The 18,383-nt window shown below is 42.7% G+C and overlaps 1 protein-coding gene across 4 annotated transcripts in view; it reads right to left on the bottom strand.

The window, feature by feature from the left end:
* The window catches only part of PDLIM5 (PDZ and LIM domain 5), a 124,054-nt gene that overhangs the window by 24,393 nt on the left and 81,278 nt on the right, over window positions 1–18,383 (bottom strand). For 2 of the 4 annotated variants that reach the window (XM_064510499.1, XM_064510500.1), the window contains 4 exons: window positions 17,701–17,835; window positions 16,861–16,965; window positions 10,094–10,255; window positions 733–917 (listed from right to left, as the gene is read on the bottom strand). In XM_064510499.1, the coding sequence (XP_064366569.1) occupies window positions 733–917; window positions 10,094–10,255; window positions 16,861–16,965; window positions 17,701–17,835 (587 nt within the window). The remainder of the gene's footprint in view (window positions 1–732; window positions 918–10,093; window positions 10,256–16,860; window positions 16,966–17,700; window positions 17,836–18,383) is intronic. The other 2 variants (XM_064510501.1, XM_064510502.1) reach the window with 2 other exon arrangements.

Genomic DNA, 18,383 nt, shown 5'->3' with positions numbered 1-18,383 from the left:
TACGGCATGTAATATTATGGAAATATAGGTACACAATTTCACATATTGCATTTCTTAGTACAGACGCAGTTACAACTTAGGAGCTTCCACTAAGAAAAAGGCATCCTCCCCAGACATAAGGCGTTTCGGTACTCGTATAAAAGGATAAAAATCACCAAACCACAGTCAAAGACAGCAACCGTGTAGATTGTCCTTGCAAGTACCAGCCTTTCAGTGCTTCTTCACGCCACAAACCTACGCAATACTCTGGCATCCTTTGAGAATAAAACCTACAAATGCCAAATACGTAACCACCCTAATGTTTCTGTTTTTTTTTTTTTTTTAAGCATATAAAATCTATTTCAGAAAAGATCACTTGGACAAAACGCCTGTCTGTCTCCCCTGAAATTGGACAGAATCTGATCCGTCTAACTTGCAGCCACATGGGAAATGCCAAGCTGAAACTGTGCGGCATACGCTCGATTGTTATATATGCCCTTAACAGAAGGTCACGGATGCCACGTTCTTCTTTGTTTATAAAATCAGCTAAATCTATAAGGCTGCTTTCAAAAAATCTACTGATTTACTAAAACCAAGCTTTCCCCCCCCCCACTTTCTAAACAAACTGGCTTGTACTCAAAGCATACAAATGGTCATTTTAAGGCAGCTGTTTTTGCACCAATGGTCAAGCAGATTTTAACGAGCTACCCAAAGGTCTCTGAGCGAACGAGAGCGAGACTGATGGGAAGTTACCTGCTCGGTTTGGAGGCTGCCAGCCCGAGTATTTGGCAGCGCTCTGGGGTCCGGCTGGCTTGACGGCTGCAGCAGATGTGCTGTTGGCCGGGGCAGGTCTTGCGTCCGTGTTTTCTTGGCTCGCGGGCATGTTCCTCACCGAGGCGGCCGTAAAAGCAACAGGCTGGGTAACCTCCAGGGAATCACTGCTCAGAAATGAGAGAGAAAAATAATAATAATAAAAAAAATCTATTTCTTACTGGAACAAAACCACATTGAAACAAATGCTTTTGTGACATGTTAAGTGACTTGCAGTCACGATGGTGCAGCACAGCAGTATTCGCTACTGTCATCACCGTTATTGGCATCACCCTAAGATAACGTTGTACAAAGCAAGGCAGGAAGAAGTCAGATTGGGCTCAAATCCTCCAGAATCTGTGTGTAAAGACTACCAAAAGTTAAACCTCACTGTACTGCCCTTAAAAATGAAGATTCAGAAGACAGAATAGTTGTGATTCCACTCACATATTTAATCTTTCTTTCTTTCTTTTCTAAAGAACCGGGCACTTGAATAACTTCTGCCAAAAGTCAAGACAGAAAATCAAATCCCTTCAGAATTCTCCCTTAAAAAAATTCAGTGCTGGCATGGTACAGGCTAAAGCAAAACCCTTCGTGTAAGCTCAGTATATTCCCAGGCTTCTTCAAATGAAAATGGTGAGCGCGAAAATATTAATATAGTCAGATTATATGGGTAGATCCTAACAAAAATGATCAAGCTGAAAGTGACCAAATTAGATGCAATTTTCCATTACGGACCACTGTTCCCACAAGTGATTAAGGACATAAAAAGAGCAACAGCTTCTTCATTCGTTAAACACCATGCACAATACTTTATATTACCTCTTTAGAGCAGCTTACAGCTGCTTGTGTATTTTAAGGGTTAGTACAGCTCTTATAGCTATTTCAAAACATACACAACAGCAATTTCACTTAATTAGAATTCACATAGAATCTAAGTAGCCACTAATTAAATTGCCAGCAAGAAAATCCCTCATTTCTTATTTCCAAAGGCTGCTCAAGAATCGTGAAGTTATCGTAACAGGGAACTTGCATGCAGTACAACATTACAATGGGTATTTGCCTCTGGAAAGCTGAAAACAGCTATTTTCGTTCAAAGTCTTCAAAGTAGAAATTGCTAATGAAGGTCATTCGTCAACTCAGAGGATCACAAAAACAGGAAATAAACTCCATCAACAACATTGCGAAACACAACCCAAACAATCCCCAAAATGTATTTTGCTCAAGCTGGAAAGCTGCTGGCCGGCACGTTAGCAGCCAGGTATTTTTTGCGCTGAGGCAGGAAACCCAATCTGCAGCAGCCGCGCACAAGAAGTCCCTGAGCATCTTTTACTTCACGATTGCTGCGGCAGTGCAGACGTATCGTGTCAAAAATGTAACTGCGGACTGGAAGAATGAGGAACCGGGAAGGCATCATCCAATATGATGTAGCAGCTCAGAATTAGCACTACTAGCATGTTGTCATTCATCAGGACGTTATACAAGGATGATGCTTACAGCTGCTTTTAACTGTTAAGCCTCTGTTCTGCCCGGCAGAAAAAAACCTGCCCTGCAAGTGCAACCCTAACAGCGATGTTCATTTGCCTCTTGCATTGGACTTCCCCAAGGTAAGGTGAGCTTCATGTTGTAAATAGAAACCTACTTTCCTCCTTCGTTTGCAACAGTTCTTAATTTTGTCAAACATGAGCTACAAAGTCTTTTTCTTTTGACATGTTTCTGGGGTTATGTAAGATCGTATTTCTCTAGTAAGCAAGGATCTAACAAAATTTGAGAATAACCTAGATTTATTACCTAGCAAGTCCATGCTCTGAAGAGAGAAACATCATCTATTCATTTTTTCTTGAATTTGCATATAAGCCAGAGAGCCCAAGCTACTTTTCCGCATGGTTATTAGAAGACTGAACAAGGAATGATGATAAACTGTATGTGTTTACCAAGTTCCATAAAAGCAGCTTTCTCAGACTTCCCGAACACCACTGGAAGGTCAGGTTCAGTACATTTGTATGCCAAAATACGAGGTACTGCTATTAATATCAAGCCTACCTTTTAACTCGTGTTTTAACCTTTTAACTATGTTTCATAACTCTTAAAATAAAAGACTCTTCCTCTGGCTGAGGAATACTTACAGGAAAAAAATCAATCACGTAAAAGAAAGTCTTCCATGATCAAAACTGACGAATGCTATTACAGTAAATGGTATTCTAAATCTAAGATAGAAGAAAATCTGGTTCCTATTAAACAAAAAAACCAACATGATACATGTTTCCTAGTAATAACGAAGAGGCAGATCTGTTTTAAGGAAGATGATATTGCTTGGAAGATGTGAATGTTTTACTGTCAGTTTTAGGGCAAGGGGTTTCAGCACTGCAAGGAACAGTGTTGCAACATGAGTCTTATTGACCACGAGTCCGGGGTCCTGAAAACCCATTACGTGTTTTATTAATAAGTTACGGGAAGACTAGTCAGAATTATTCTGGAAATGGGTTACAATGAAAACAGACTGCAAAAACAGCCAAAGAAAGCAGGCACGCAAACAAGGGATTGGTATATGAGAACTAACTTCTAGATCTCTCTAACGAATACCATGGAGCAGATGACGGTCCTCTCCTGAGTTTCTGTAGGTATAACATTTACCCAAAACTCATGGGAGCCATGACAAGGCTCAGCACATTTCAGAAGCATTTTAAGAACTTCACAAAGTTCCTTCCTGAAGTAAAATCTACATAGAGGTTCTGACACACTCCCTTATCTCCCCCCAAAAATCAGAGAGAAAAGGACACACGGTTTGTGGTTACAGACCTTTACCTCCCTCCACCCTTCAACGGAAACTACAGTACAAAGCTGTCTAATATACCCATTTTAAAGACAATCACGCTGCCTCTTATTTTTATCAGCAAAAGGAGAAGCTATGGTATGGAGCTTACATATACAGCTTATATTATACAACTTTCAAATATGTAACTTCTGATGTTGCTGAAATGTTAATGAGGGCCGAGTCTCGCATACTTTACCGAACAGGATCTAGAGGCTTGGGTGGACTTTGACAAAATACTCTCATGCAAGCCCAAGATACCCGTGTATCTACCTGCAGACATGAGACTATTTTGCTAATAATAGGTCTCTGTGGTACAAACGATGTTTAAATTCCCATTTGCTCTCCAGAAGCACTGCCTGAATCAGAAACAATTCCCTTGTTTTTTGAGCAAGCTTGGTGACAGGGAAGGTCATACAATGTCTACGAGACAGTCTGTAAATGCCTTCTTACGGCTGGGCATCTTGTGAAGTTATCTTCATTTCAGAACGCTACATCTTTTAAGACAAAAACCAGACCACCACCACCACCCCCAAAAAAACCTGAAAAAAAGACGTGCGCAAATCATTCCTCCTAGTTTCTGGCACATCCAAGTGGAGTATGATAACACTGATTCAGTTTTAGGTCTTCTAAAACCAAAACAGTTTAATGAACATGAGAGATCTTCCTTGTATTAAACATTACCGCCTACTGGTTGTCTATGAATCCCAAGCAGGTCTCGATCATACTGCAGAAACCTGAACAAACAACTTATTTAATACAAAGACAGTGCTTGGAATAGCACTGAAGAAAGAGAAACTTTTAGCATGAGCTTTTTGAGGCATTTGCATTAGAGAAACTTTGCAAAACTGGTGTCAGGAAAGGATTTTGTGCGCTCTAAGACCGAGTACATCGCTGTGCAGGCACTTCTGCAGAGCTGTACCGCGACACATTTGCACAGCGGAGATGAAACTTGAAGCTCACGTCTCCATCTCTTGTTTTAAGCTGTAGATGTTGAGAGTCGTACACTCATCATTCTTTTTGTCCAGTATCAAAATACACGTCACCTGAAGTCATGTATAAGAGACCAGACAGATAAAAACAGGCATGAAGATGATGACAAAAGCCCCACGAACTGGGGAAACACCTACGTGTTTTTGCCGGGCTATCCGGAGCAACAGCAGAGGAAGAGCAGACAAGAAATACCAAGTGCTGACCTTGCTCCTGCCCCAGCTGCAAACCTATGCTCTCAGGCAGCTTTTTTAAAGCGGTGTTTACATTTTGTATTACGTTCCTGTAACGTCCAAGAATAAGACAATAAAAAGAAAGAGCAGAGAAAAAGCAGAGCGGGTGGAGGTTTCTCCCTATCGAGTTACAGTAAGGGCGTACGTAAGCAGGGCTCTAAACAGAATCAATTCAAAGCTTCTTTCAGAAAAAAAGCAAATGCGTTCTCCAAGCAGCAGGGTTCACCTCACAAGGCCAGACTATCCCCTTGCCAAGCAATGTTACGGGGCAATAACACTGGGCACGCGAAGCAAAAGCCATGTCCGCATCCATTCCTGCTAGCGTCTCCCACAATCGCACGGTGTTTTCGCCATATGGTTTAATTTCAGGGAAGAGCGCCAATTCTTGGAAACGCAAGATATTAAATACATCATTTCCTTTGCTCCATATACTTAGTCCGTTCATGAACACAAAGCCCCATAAGCTTAATGCTGTCTCCGCTGCCAACGGGATGACAGTAAGGGAGCACTGAGCTTAGGAGAGACGTTGCACAGCTCTGCTGCAAAACCAAACAAGAAAGGCCCATTTCTGAGGAGTCTGGTAGGGGAAGAAAACATGCAGATGGATGTTCGACATCACTTCAGGCCAGTTAATAACAGATCCAACATTAGTCAGAAAGGGGCCAAGTCTTTTGGCAGGTGCCCAGTATGGAGAAGCTTAAGACAGCAAGCTTTCTGGAACGGAGACGGGGAAGGGGAAGGAATAAAATGGAAAGATTTCCAGAGCACTTCTGCTGCAGAATAAGATGTAAACCGTGATTTTGTTGTAGCTGAAACCACCGCCGTGTTTTCCAGAAGCAATGCAAACAAGCCTAAGTTACCACGGTAGAAAAGATACATTATCTTCTCATGAAATGTATTTAAGATGGAGACGAAAAAACACAACAAACAAAGTTGTTCAAGCTCATTTACGTGGCTTTCTAGGTTGCCCCAGTTGCTGGGGGGGGGGGGGGGTGATGTTTTTGTACTATACAATATATATTGTTCTTTCTCCTCTTTGGATAAGAAACATAAGATTTCAATTCTACTTCCTTACCAACTATCATGTTTTAGGTAAAGTGAGCTGCTGTTTAAAATAACAATTTTTCAGCATTATGTTTGTGCACATATTACAATACATCATTAGACTGACTAATGAAAGACACTCAATACAGAGTTGCTCACACTGACTGATCTATTTCCCTCAATTTGCTACATTTTTCTTTTGCTGAAATAATTGACTGTGAGAATATGTATTCATTAACCTGTAAGCACAATTAGTTTTCTCTTACATCTATTTTTCCTACACGTTGTTTGATCCATACAATGAAGCTGTGCTCCTTTTTCCACTAGAAGACAGCACAGAGCTTCATTTCTCTGGCCCCATCTACTGGCAACCTACTCCTTTTTCTTCGGCTGCGCCGGCCGTTCGGGATGATAACGGGGAAAGCTGAAATCAGCATCCTGACATGCCCTATGATCCCTTCAGATCAACACCAGTTATTTTTGAAAGAACCTTCCAAAATATGGAAGATATATTTGAAAGAACCTTCCATTTTCTATGTAACATGCTCAGATAGACAGTGCTGCCACTTTACATTTCTCAAATTTTAGGTCCTGTCCTACCCAGGACATTTTTATCCACTGACTATCAGCATGAAAATCATGCTGATACCAATGATGCTAACACCAAAGCCTGTAAGCAGCGATTCAAACCAAGGTAACCTGGGTACTGCAGCTCTTTTAAAGGGGATTTGATTCAAAAAAGTTTGGAAGCAATATCAGGAAGAGTAATAATCTGTGGATGGTTTTTTCAAGCCTTTCAACCTGGATGCCGATACCAGTATCAGCTGTCAGTCTGAAGAGTAAAACAGAGAAAAAACTCCAAATTGTACTTTAACTACATGGGGTGGAGGAAGCTCTCCATCGCTCGCTGCCTTTCTCAAAGAGTCAACTCCAAGTATTCAAAAAGGATCGAGTCAGTCTGGGAAATGTTTGCACCTCCAAAAACAAACCTTCAAAACCGGGAAAGCTTCTCCCTGCCTCATGAGCAAAAAGATGCACAAACACAACCCCATCTTCAGAGTCAGCAACGAGAACGCTTATATTCCTGTAACAATCTTGCTTCATTTGCAGCTTGTGCCATAAATGCTGCGCATCAGAGTGAGGGAAAAAAGGAAAAGGAGATCAGATTGCAGCTGGGATTTAATGGAAGGCAGAGAATTAACTATTACCACTGTTATTCACTCTATTGAAATATGGGTAGATACACACCACCGATAAAGCAGAAAATGTGGATGGCAGCACGTCCTGGACTTCGCCTGTGGTACGCAGAGACCCGGACCCCTAGAGAGGTCTTCTCTTTCGAGAAGGCACAAAGAACACTGCCTGCAAGTACCACTGAATGGCAGAAAGCAAATTCGTGTTTAAGGTTTTATTGTGTTGTTATAAATCTATTAATATTTGTTTCCTTTTAAAGTGGCTATAACACAATACTGAGAATTTCAGTACAAGCTAAGAATATCTGTCTGTGTCCCAGAACCAGTGTTTTTCCCCAAAAAGTTAGGGCCGCTTTAGCCTTTTCTAGTGACTGAGGTCATCCTAGAGGCCACGAAACAGGAGCAGGTTTACTCTAGCACAGCACAGTAGCTACTGCCCTTTAACATACCAGAAGAGATTTCTGCCTTTGAGGAAGAAGTTAAGCACGTGAACCAGGCCTTTCACAGCAGCTAGTGCGAACATAGCTGCGGTCGGGAAACGAGAACAAAACGTCCCGGTGCACTGAACAGAATCAGCCCCTGAACAAAGGGCCGAGACAGCAAATTATTTTTAAAGTATTTATGTGCTGCACCGCATGCCAGTTGTTTGATTTCATGTATTAAAAGCGAGCTTTGAAAACGAGCAGCTCTTTGTTCCCGAAGCGCCCTTCCCGCCCAGCACGCGGCTGGCTTGCCCATGCGACTGTTGCGAATAATTCAGCCGGAGCAGAGGTTTCGAGCCAGGACACGTCGTTTCTGCTCCAGGTTGTCAACTAGAGTGACAGCGGCTCCCTCGGAGGAGCGGACAGTGCCGTGCCCCGCCGCAGCGCGCCTGACGTCGGCTCCGAAACTCCTGCTCAACGCCGTGAACTTGCGCAAAGAGCATCGGCAGGACCCGAGTGCAAGTTAGTTCTGCCAAGGGGTGAAACGGGCGGGATTTGGGACTGGTGACATCACGCCCAAGACCACAGCGGGCAGAAAAGGTGCGGGCAACACAACCGGCGCCGGCAGAGAAGCCGGCTCCTCGCTAGTTATCCGTGCCAGGCATGTGCCATGCTCAGACAATACCTCTTATTTTTTGGCAACTCCAGGACACTTGTGGATTTCCTGGCGGGCCGGATGGCCTGGAGAGGAGGTTTAGCGATAGGGGTGATGAGCAGGGCGTCCAAGAGCGAGCGGTAGGCGTTAGGTTCGGAGAGTCTAGCGAGCATTGAGAAAGACCACGTGAATAAACCAGTCAACCGAACAGAGCTCAATTTCTCTGGATCAACTCACAACCCAAATAAAGGGGAAGCCTGAAATTTCTGTAACGGTATGGAGAAACTGAACCTAGAATGACTGATGTAGAAACCATTACAAAAAGCAATGCAATAAAGATTTAGATACAACTGTCTCTAGTTCTTGCCTTTGGCACCCAAAAGTTATTTAAAAATGCAAACGCCACCCACGTAAGGTATTGTTATTGCCTTAGTCTACTGGAAGGCAGCGTGGATGTCACAGGGCTCAAAAAAGTAGAATTATTCACCAAGGGTCAGAGCAGCAGGCTGTAGCTAAGCTAGAAATAGGACATGGGACATACTCTAACCAGTTGCTCCCACACTGTTGTGAAAGAGCTGGTTTTGTAATTCTGCTAGGGATCAATTATTCTGGTATGAGCTTCACCTTCCTTAAACCAAGCTTTAAAAAGTTCCTTTTAAAGTCGATGTCTACCTGGCCCGGATAGCAACAGCAGCAGACACGGCGGCGGCAGCCATGCTCTTAATTTTTGACCTCGGCTTGAAAGGAGAAAGGGCAGGAACAGGAGGCGGAGCAGACCGGGGCAGGCTGTCCAAGGGATTTCCCAGCAGCTCTTTCCTAGCACACACACTTTGGATCCAACAGAGGAGAAAACAGAGAAAGCAGAGGAGCTTGACAGAAAAACAGCACAGCACAGGGCTGCACTGACCACTGCAGACCCACATTATTGCAAGGTCCCACCTCGCACAGAAGGTAGCGAAAAGGGCAACGTATTCGTCACTTGAATACTAATGCAGAAAACAGCATTTTTACAATGGTCAATCCATAACCCAGGCTGTATTTTAAAATCTCAATATTATCCAGAGAATTGCTTTGTATTCCTTACAATCATTTCAGAAATGAACACAACACTCAAAACACTTCATTTTGTCCAACAACTATACTTCACACCACTTCTTAGATTTAAATGCAAAAATACAGCCTGAAAATCTTGCTTAAACCAAGCAGCCTGCCGTAGATATACCATAAAGGATTTACCTTGTATAACTCAGGAATGATTTAGACTGACAGCTTGAGATTTTAGTAAAAGAATTTGTTTCACAAGTAGGCAGAGATGCATCACGCCTGCCCAAAAAGCAGCAAGAGAAGAAAAGTCATTAATCAAACATTTATCACACCCGCTGGCAACACTAAATAAAGCTCAGGAGGAGCTCATATAAAGATTTTTTTTAAAAGCCCTCCTTACCCATAAAAAAGAGCAGGTATAGGCTTAATGTACCTGATTATTAATTACTGGCATGCCAATGGGCATGTTGGAAAGGCTGGACAAATCACTCCCATTAAAACAACATAAACCCAGACACACAAATCCCACTGTTTCTTGTATCCAGCGCCCAATCCCACGTGGCTTTTTCTTTTTCTGTCACCCCATGTCACCGACTGCCTGAACCGAGGTCACCCGCCTGGCAAGTCTCCTGCCCATGACTTGGGGTTCTCCACCTCCACAGCACCTTCATTTCTCTACTATTGCTCTAACTTTTGTCTAATATCTACGCTTTCTAGTCGCTAGGCTCATCTCCAGGGCTGCGTGCGGGTTTGGAGATGCCCGTGGGGCCACTCCAGCTTCACAGCATCGATATCAAGGGGGAAAGAATAAAAAATAAAAATAAAAAAATAATAAAAAAAATAACCGGATGAAGCGCTATGTAAAATTAGGGTTTCGCTCACGCCTTTCCACGCGGCTGGTGTCCGCGTACCTGTGGGGCTCCGGAGGCTCCTGGCGGGTGGCTTCCGGAGGTGGCTGGGGGGCGGCAGCGGCGGGCAGGGACGGCTCCGGAGCCTGCGTGGCCACCGAGCGCTTGGCCGAGGGGGGACTCTCTCCGTCGGCGCCGGGAGCCGCCCGCTCCGCGGTTGTCTCCCTGGTGGGCGGTGATTTGACGAGGAGTAGTTATAACGAGGCTCTACGCGCGGAGGAAGTTTCTCACGCGATTAAAAACGGCCCCCGTTTCTAGGTGGCATTCTTGCATCTTTGGTAAAGAGCGTGTGAGGAGCAGGGGAGGGCTTTCGTGTTCGGCCCTGGGAACCAAACAGCCGTCCCCCAAGAACCGCACCATGCCGGAAAGGCTCCTCTGGGGCGTTTTTACAGCCCAAGTTGGACGGCTTAGAGCCAGTCTTGCTTAACCACAAGAACAAAGCATTTAGATAAGCTAAAAGCAGCTATTCTGAAAATACACAATATACTTGAAGTAGAGCACGACCAGGACACGAGAAACTCTACCTAGTGCGAGCAGGTGGCACGTTAGACACTGTGGCTACTTGGCTGCAGGTATTTAAAACCTGAACAATTGCAGGGGGATGAGGTGCACACTTGGGTAAGGCCTCCAAAGGATGCTCAAACAAAAGTTTTCTGAAGCAAAAGAAAGCAGAGTGACAAGCAGCATTCACCAAAAAAAAAAAAGGCAACATATTTACCCAAACTTTTCCTCCTCTTGCTTGTAACCAAACCAAGACAGCCATAAAAATTTGGACAATTTTAGTTCGGTCAGAGAGCCACCTCTGCTCATCCCCAGGCTGACGCTCGTTTCCCCATTTAAATGGGTGACGTCTGCCTTTACAAGGTTCCCTTTCGAATGATGACGACAGATTTTTTTTTTTTTTTTTTTTAATGAAAATTGATGTAGATGTGTCAAACTTGGCAAAAAGGAGAGCTGGCTGACTTAAGTACAGCAGCAGTTACAGTAAATCACTGCTCCTGTCTCCCGAACCAGTGCTCCAGTGGCAAATCAGGGGCATGCCGAGATCCTGCCCTTTTCTGGGGTTACCTTCAACTTCCCAAAGATTTCACAAAGACATTATATAAACCATAAAAGGGGCTTGAAGGAGGGGGGGGGGGGAGAAGGGGAATGAATCACACCAGGTACGGAGATTACTGTTTCGGGGAGAATATTCTTGGCTGTCTTCTAATCAGAAGATACACATCAAAATTCACAATTAATGCCTAATTCTTATAGGCATTACTAACTTGTACACTTAGGGGCTTATGCACTTATTGTATACTTTTTGTATACTTATACCTACAGGCAATATACACTGTACACTCTGGGGGTGTGTGTGTATATATATACATATATATATATAAATGTATACTGTATAGGCAATACTGACTTGTATTTATGGCTATTGGGAATAATTGCATTAATGGCAGGATAAAAGCAAGCCTGTAAAACTGTGAAAAGTACATATATAAGAGAGCAATCTAAAGAAACTTGCTGGCACTGGATCTGCTTTCTATTAGTTTTATTTCTCAGGAAGTGCCAGATTCTGCAGTTTACACACTCTGAAGCTGCCAGGGTGACTATTTAAGGTGACTTTTTGCAACTTTCTGGAAAGGTTATAATTGCACCTAAATATTTTAGTAGCGTTACACTTATAAGATGATATTCTATATACAAAATTGAGTAATAGTTCACCATAAATTATAGTAATTGGGTATATTGCCATACAATTAATTTAGGCTTTCATTAAAGAAGTAAAGCTACAATTAAAAAAAAAGCATTATGCTTTATATTATGGAGTCTGCCTTATAAGCAGTGAACCTAGCTTTAACCCAGTAATCAAATCCAGATCCTTCGCACGTTTCACAGTAAGCTCTTTCTCCCTCTTGGTGGTTCAGCAGTGGGTGGTAGAAATCACAGAGCTTCGGCCAAGAAAAGATGGAGCCCATTAGGAAAATAAAGATCTGTGCCAGTCACGGACAGCAAATGCAGGGTGTTAGTGGCAAAATCAAGTCTACTGACCTTTGGATGGCCCCTTTTTGCGTTTCTAAAAGTATGACATGGCACCCAGCAATTACTCAATACTGACAGCTGTCATTTTAAAGATAAATGACTTTTGGAGATCAGCTTTGGGTGTATTCCCCAGGCAAAAAGTGCTGAAAGTAGCGACACGGACTCAGCAGCAAAACAAACACCAAATATAGCTCATATATCTACAGTGACACATCACCTCTCTTTTGAGGAGAGAATCAAATCTATACAACATTGTTAAACCTTTCTACTACAGCTCTGCAGAAGCGGCTCAGATTTCTGCCCTTCTTAGGTACGAACTACTCAGCTTCTACCTCTCTTTCTTTTTTTTTTTTTTTTAAACTCTTTGTATAAATACTTCAGCTCTCATCTTGAACCACCGTTTCAGATTAATAAAGCTACTATAATTTTGCCTCAAGATTACTATCTCAACCACTGGACCAGGTTATCAGTATACCAGTCACCTCCTTAAAATCATATGTGATATTCAAGGTGATTTAGTAGTGGAAGGAAGAAAAACCCAGACTGCCTTTACATCCTGACTCTGCCCGTACATGCTAGGGTGAGGAACAAGTTGTATAAGATGTAATATATCCGGATGCTACTTCTAATAAGGGTTCTTATCATTACTGTAGTTACCTGCTTAAAATAAATATATTTATAAAATCGATTCTAAAGTTCCAAATATCAGTGCTAGTAACAATCTCTGTATCATGACAGCATCTCCTAAGGACACATAGGCTGAAATGATAACTGTGTTGCCTTAAACAACTGATCACAGGAAAGTGTCATCTCACAGATACTACAAAACAAAACACTAGGTTCCCTACAATCCTTTTTACCTAAGCTCAGAAAAATTGCCAAAGGCAATAACTGTCATTATTCATTTCATAAAAACCTGGTCACCCATGGCTCTCTCCAGAGCCATAGGGACTATCTGCAGGGACATCCTGACCCTCTCCCACGGAGGTTTTCTCACAGTGCACAGTAAACAAACAGAAAAAAATACTGGTATGAATACTACGTATTCAAAGTATATCTCACTTAAGACAAAAAAAGATTCACATTTCATCTTCTATTTAAAGCAGTTCCCTCACCACAACACTTGGAAAATTTGGAAAAAAAAATATTTAGAAAGGAAATAATGCTAAAATATTTCTGTTTTCCAAAAACATAGCCAGAAGTTGTTTATTTTGTTTTGTAAGAGCATCAATAAGGCAACCAAACACCACAATTTGAGTTTTTTCTGCGCAGGAAAATATACATATGAGTGTTTGATATGACAACAGGAGAATGCGCAAAAAAGGCAACAGTCATCCCTCTCAACCCAAGACTCCTCTGCGTATCTATAATATAAGCTATATACAGAAGTCATTCTGCAAATAACCTACCACAAAAGCCTTTTCTCCTTCAAATAAATTCCCACCTTTTCCATCCATAGCGAAGAAAAAGAAAACTAAAAAAAGAAAAAGAAATTGAGACAAAGAAACAGTATTTTAATTTCCAGATTAAACAAGAGCCTCGAACTACAAGCCAGATGGTCAGGAGAAAAGAATAGTTGCTATTCTTTGCCAATATGAACGGAGACATTTAACCAGCTGGAAAAAGTTTGCAAAAACATCCCTAATTGCAACTGCTCAATATAACTGAGATATGGATACTAGCATCTCATCTGTATTAGCAGCCCTTGCTCATATGAATTTTGCTGTCGCTCCGCTAAGGTAATGGTTTTACTATGCATCCCGAGGGGAACGTGGCTATGCTTTCTGGATTTCCCCAGGCTCGTTTTAAAGCTGCTCTCTTGCTAGGTTAATTTTGCCAAATAATAAACTTAAAACCATAGGTCCCGAGTGAGAATAGTTTTAAATTTCCTCTTCCTGGACACAGAGCTAGGATTTAGAAAGAATTCCTGACTACTCAGAATACAGTATTTGCAGCAGTATCTGCAAGGCATTTGCAGCCCAGTATGTGTCATAATACTGGAGTTTTCCTGGTAGACAGGAAAATCATTTACTGGACTAATATTTTTTTCCTTTTCCATCCCATGTTTTCTACTTCAAGAAGAGTATTGCCATACACCTTCTGTATGTATTTTTTTTCTGAGACGCCTAACTTCTTGCCCCATCTGCTTCCTGGGATTTAAGAGAACACGTTGCTGAAACCATCACGACCAAGCCTTTTCTGGGGTGGGGACCAAAGGTTAGAGGAAGCCAGTGGTCCGCTGTCCAGGTCGACCTCCTTGCCATCATCTCCCTCCCTTCCTGACTGCCCTCATGAAGGCATTCTCTTTCCCCGAGCGTCAAGGGAGCCTTCAAAAGGCACTGCAGCAAAACAAATCTGACTGGAAAATGGAAAGCTCCAAGGGGAGAAATCCGTATTTTGTTGGAAGGGTCCACCTCATTCCTCTAGACTGGCTAAGACTACTACCCTAAAGGGGAAGCTGTCAAACTCAAATCTTGTTATTGGATTCCCAGCTGAAGAAAGCATATACACATATGCGCAGAGTATATCCTTGTCTTTTTACAAAAATGGGTCTGTCTGGAGGCCTAGCTGGACCATGAATTTTCATTTAATTCTCTCATAGCTGCCCACAGGTTGCAGAGTTGTAGGTACAGAGGCATGGAGGCTGCAGGCTCCTTCCGCCGCCAGCCTCCTGGAAGCAACATCTCTAGCTTCATTCTGAAACTGTGTAGTGGCAAAAATAATCCTGTGAATGCTGAGTGTCTGTTTTTGAAGTATTTAAAACAGCTGATGCTACAAGAAGTTATTAAATAAACAAACTTTCCTCTAAGAGTCCTGGAGTCATTAAAGAAAATGCAAGGGCTACTTCCACTCCTTTAAGGAAGGACTACCATGAAAATATAGAAAAGGGATGAATCAAAATGTTACTGTAACCTGTGGCAAAATCTATTTTTTCTGAGTGTCAGCAAAATCCCAAAGTGCTCTGCTTCTGAAAGGCAACTTCATCCTTGCAAGTGAAGGAAACGCTCCTATACTTTGACCTCACTGTAAGTAGAAAATGCAGCACTGTATTCTTCGTTGGCCACAGCTATTGACTCTTGTTATTGTGAAAAGGTCCTAAATAAGGGCAGCTGAACACCTGAAGGATTTTTTTTTTTTTTAAACAGTGAAAGCATGATATATGTCTGTGATGTGGTACTGCAAAAACAGCAATATATCCTGTAAAACCTAGGGACTGAACTTTCCTGGCAAAGATCAAACGCACGTTTTCAACAGCGGGCACAGTGAAATGACTTGCTCAGTCGTGCAGAAACCTCATTTTTCCAATTTGTGTTTCACTGGCAGCTATGCCTCTGTCAGCCACCAAGGGCACACAGATGTACCCTACACCAAGCAGAGCTGGAGGTGCGAACAGCTTAATCATCTGCGAAACAGAAACGAGGGTCTCTATTTGTTACCAAGTTCTACCGCTAAAAAGGTAAAGTCTCCCAGAAACATGTATCTACTAGAGAAACCCCTGTGTACCTTCCAGTGATGAAGAGGTATTTAAGGATCGCACATCCCTGACGGTGGCTAGCAAATCACCGCACCATCTACTACTCAGACGTCCCTGGACCTATTCCCAATCCGTGGGCATCTTGTGACAAGGCTGAACTGATCCAAGACCAGCTCCTCAAAGAGAGAGGTGTTGATAGAGCCAGTTAGGTCACTGAAAAATCAGTTGTGTCAGGGGGAACTCTGCTGTTTAGGAAAGCAAAGAGCACGCCAGTAATCTCCTGGACAAGACCTGTCCGTGGAACGGAACGGAAAAAAGCGATAAACACGCTAGGCTACCTTGTTAATCACGCCACAGATGAAAAACGTATCTACCCGGAGAGACTCCTCTCCTGACAGGGCACTCCCCTGACACCGCAATTGCAGAGTCCTGTCGCGCCCTGCAAACTGCAAGGGCAATGAAAAGGCAGGAGCTCCCTCGGTGCTATGCCACTTCGCCTTCTGGCCCGAGAGGAGACAGAGACCAAGTGAAAGGAACATTTAATCCTTAACAGATCTTCTTTTAAGCAGCAGCTTCATTCAGCATTTGGGATTTTGTTTTTTCGCCCAGGTAGTCAGTGTTCGCTACGTACACAGCCAAAGTCCTACACTATGAAACGCAATCGATCAGGAAACGTTACCAACCTTCAGTAACAGCGTCAGAAAACCCCAAATTACTGTCACCGTCTTATACCCAAAGATGACCTCCAAAACATCAAAAATTTGTTAAGAAAAGTGCCAGTGAAGCCATCCAAGGCCAATGACAGGAAATTCGCCAGATGATCATCTACTTTTCTTCCATTGCATGATAGCACAGCAGAGTGCTTTAACACAACCATCCTCTTTTTTTTGGGGGGGGGGGGGGCGGGGGGAGAGGGGGTTATTTTTAAAGGCCCTTTTCCATATGTTGAAATAATCTGAATTTAACTTTTGAGTTGTATAGAGCAGTGAAAGGTTGTGCCATCAGGAGATGGGAGGGACATCAATGCATGCTAATATTTTGTCTTATTTTAACTGGTCTCCACGAAACTGTTCATTGATACGTTCAGCTTTACTTCTCCCGCCCACCATTTCTGGAAGGAGCCCTAACGAACAGCAGATCAGCAAAGTTGGTCTTCAGTGAATGACGGACAACGCGCTCTCCTGCAAGGCAACCAAGTCTAAAACAGATCAACGTAAGGGCGAGGCTGTCACTAAACTGCCACCGCCTGCGAATGATTTACCTCCCGGGATCTGTGGAGACAAGGTGTTCAGGAAGCCTGGGAGAGGGAGCACTGACGGGTGAGGATATCGCTACGGGCGAAACAGCTGCAGCAGGCTCCTCCGGTCTAGCACCCGTTGCATTGCATTCACAGCGACAAAACCGCACCGACACACACACACAGGAAAAGCGTTTTAATCCATACTGAAACAGTATGCTGAACAGGAAAAAAGTCTGCACACAAGCGTTAGTACTGGGAAGGAAAACCGACGTTCACAGCGAAGCGTAAAGGAGTGCAAGCTGAGGCACAAGAGGCTTGAGACCTGCCATGCTTTCAGTGGGAGTTAAGAAGTGTCCTACTGCTTGTAAACTCATTAGCAGCCGAGCAGTGCATTTACACCGATGAAACATGCATTTCAGATTACATTATATGGTGGAAAACTTTTAGGAAATACTAGAAAAGGATCAGCCTCAACTGGCGCTGGGATTAATTCCCAAAGTTTTATATACTTTTTGCTGTGATTTCCTTAGAGTGTTAGCTTTGTGAGGATTAGAGTACACATTTCTTAACATTTTTTCATCTCCTTCCATTTGTTCAGTCGTAACAAGAAAAATCTAGAAAACGTTGGATTAAAGGCCCTCTCCTTGAAGAACACCCACCGGACATCTTGCTGCAACGTGCAAAAGTGAAATACAAGGTGCAGAGGAATCATAACCACAAGTTTCAAGCAGACTGAGTTAGCTACATGAGTAGGATTTCATTTTCTTTCATTAGCATGCAGGAGGAAGTATATTAATAAAGTAGGTAGCCTTAGAGTGCTGCAAACTATTGAACAGATTTAGGAATGACCATGAAGCCGACCTTGCAGGTGGTAAAGGCGTTGACGGCGATTCTGATACAGGCGGCATCCCCAAAGTCTGAGTAGCTACAGAGGTTTTATTCAGATTAATAGAGGGCTCCTCGGCTCCTGTTCCATTAGGCAGATCTGCAGGTATGCTTTACAAATATTTATGATGTGGGGAGGGGGAAAAAAATTCACATGATTTATGACAGAGGTTATTTCAAGACTGACCAAGAGCGGGACAAATATTTCCCAGTGGTGACGGACTAGCTAAACTTCAGATCTGGAAAATCCAGACACAGCTTCACTCAGGACGATTAGTTGACTCTACATTTTTAAGACCAAAACCAAATCAGTACTTGGTGGGTCAAAATGATAAAAAGTGCTCAACATCAGAAACAGGCTTGGAAATCAGATTACTGTGGAGTTATAACTAAATCAGTTACTAAAACATGTAAATAAACTTTACATAAAAGCTAGATTTTGCCTTTCTAAGCTTTAAATAACTTGTTTAAGAGGTACAATCTACACATTTTGCTTCAGGGAGGGCCTTCTATTTCAGTTTGCTGCCCTTCCAACTGCTGAAAAGAAATATCCGTTCATCTACAAAAAATTCCCCAGTAGGTTAAAGTCTAGGGATAAATGAAACTAGAAACGTAGAATAAAAAAAAAAAAAATCATAGGACATTTGTCTTCAACAATG

The sequence above is a fragment of the Dromaius novaehollandiae genome, chromosome 4 (assembly GCF_036370855.1).
Source record: "Dromaius novaehollandiae isolate bDroNov1 chromosome 4, bDroNov1.hap1, whole genome shotgun sequence".
In the NCBI taxonomy this organism is placed as follows: domain Eukaryota; kingdom Metazoa; phylum Chordata; class Aves; order Casuariiformes; family Dromaiidae; genus Dromaius; species Dromaius novaehollandiae.
The sequence above is the reverse complement of the archived record's forward strand: the minus strand, read 5'-3'. Positions and strand labels throughout refer to the sequence as shown.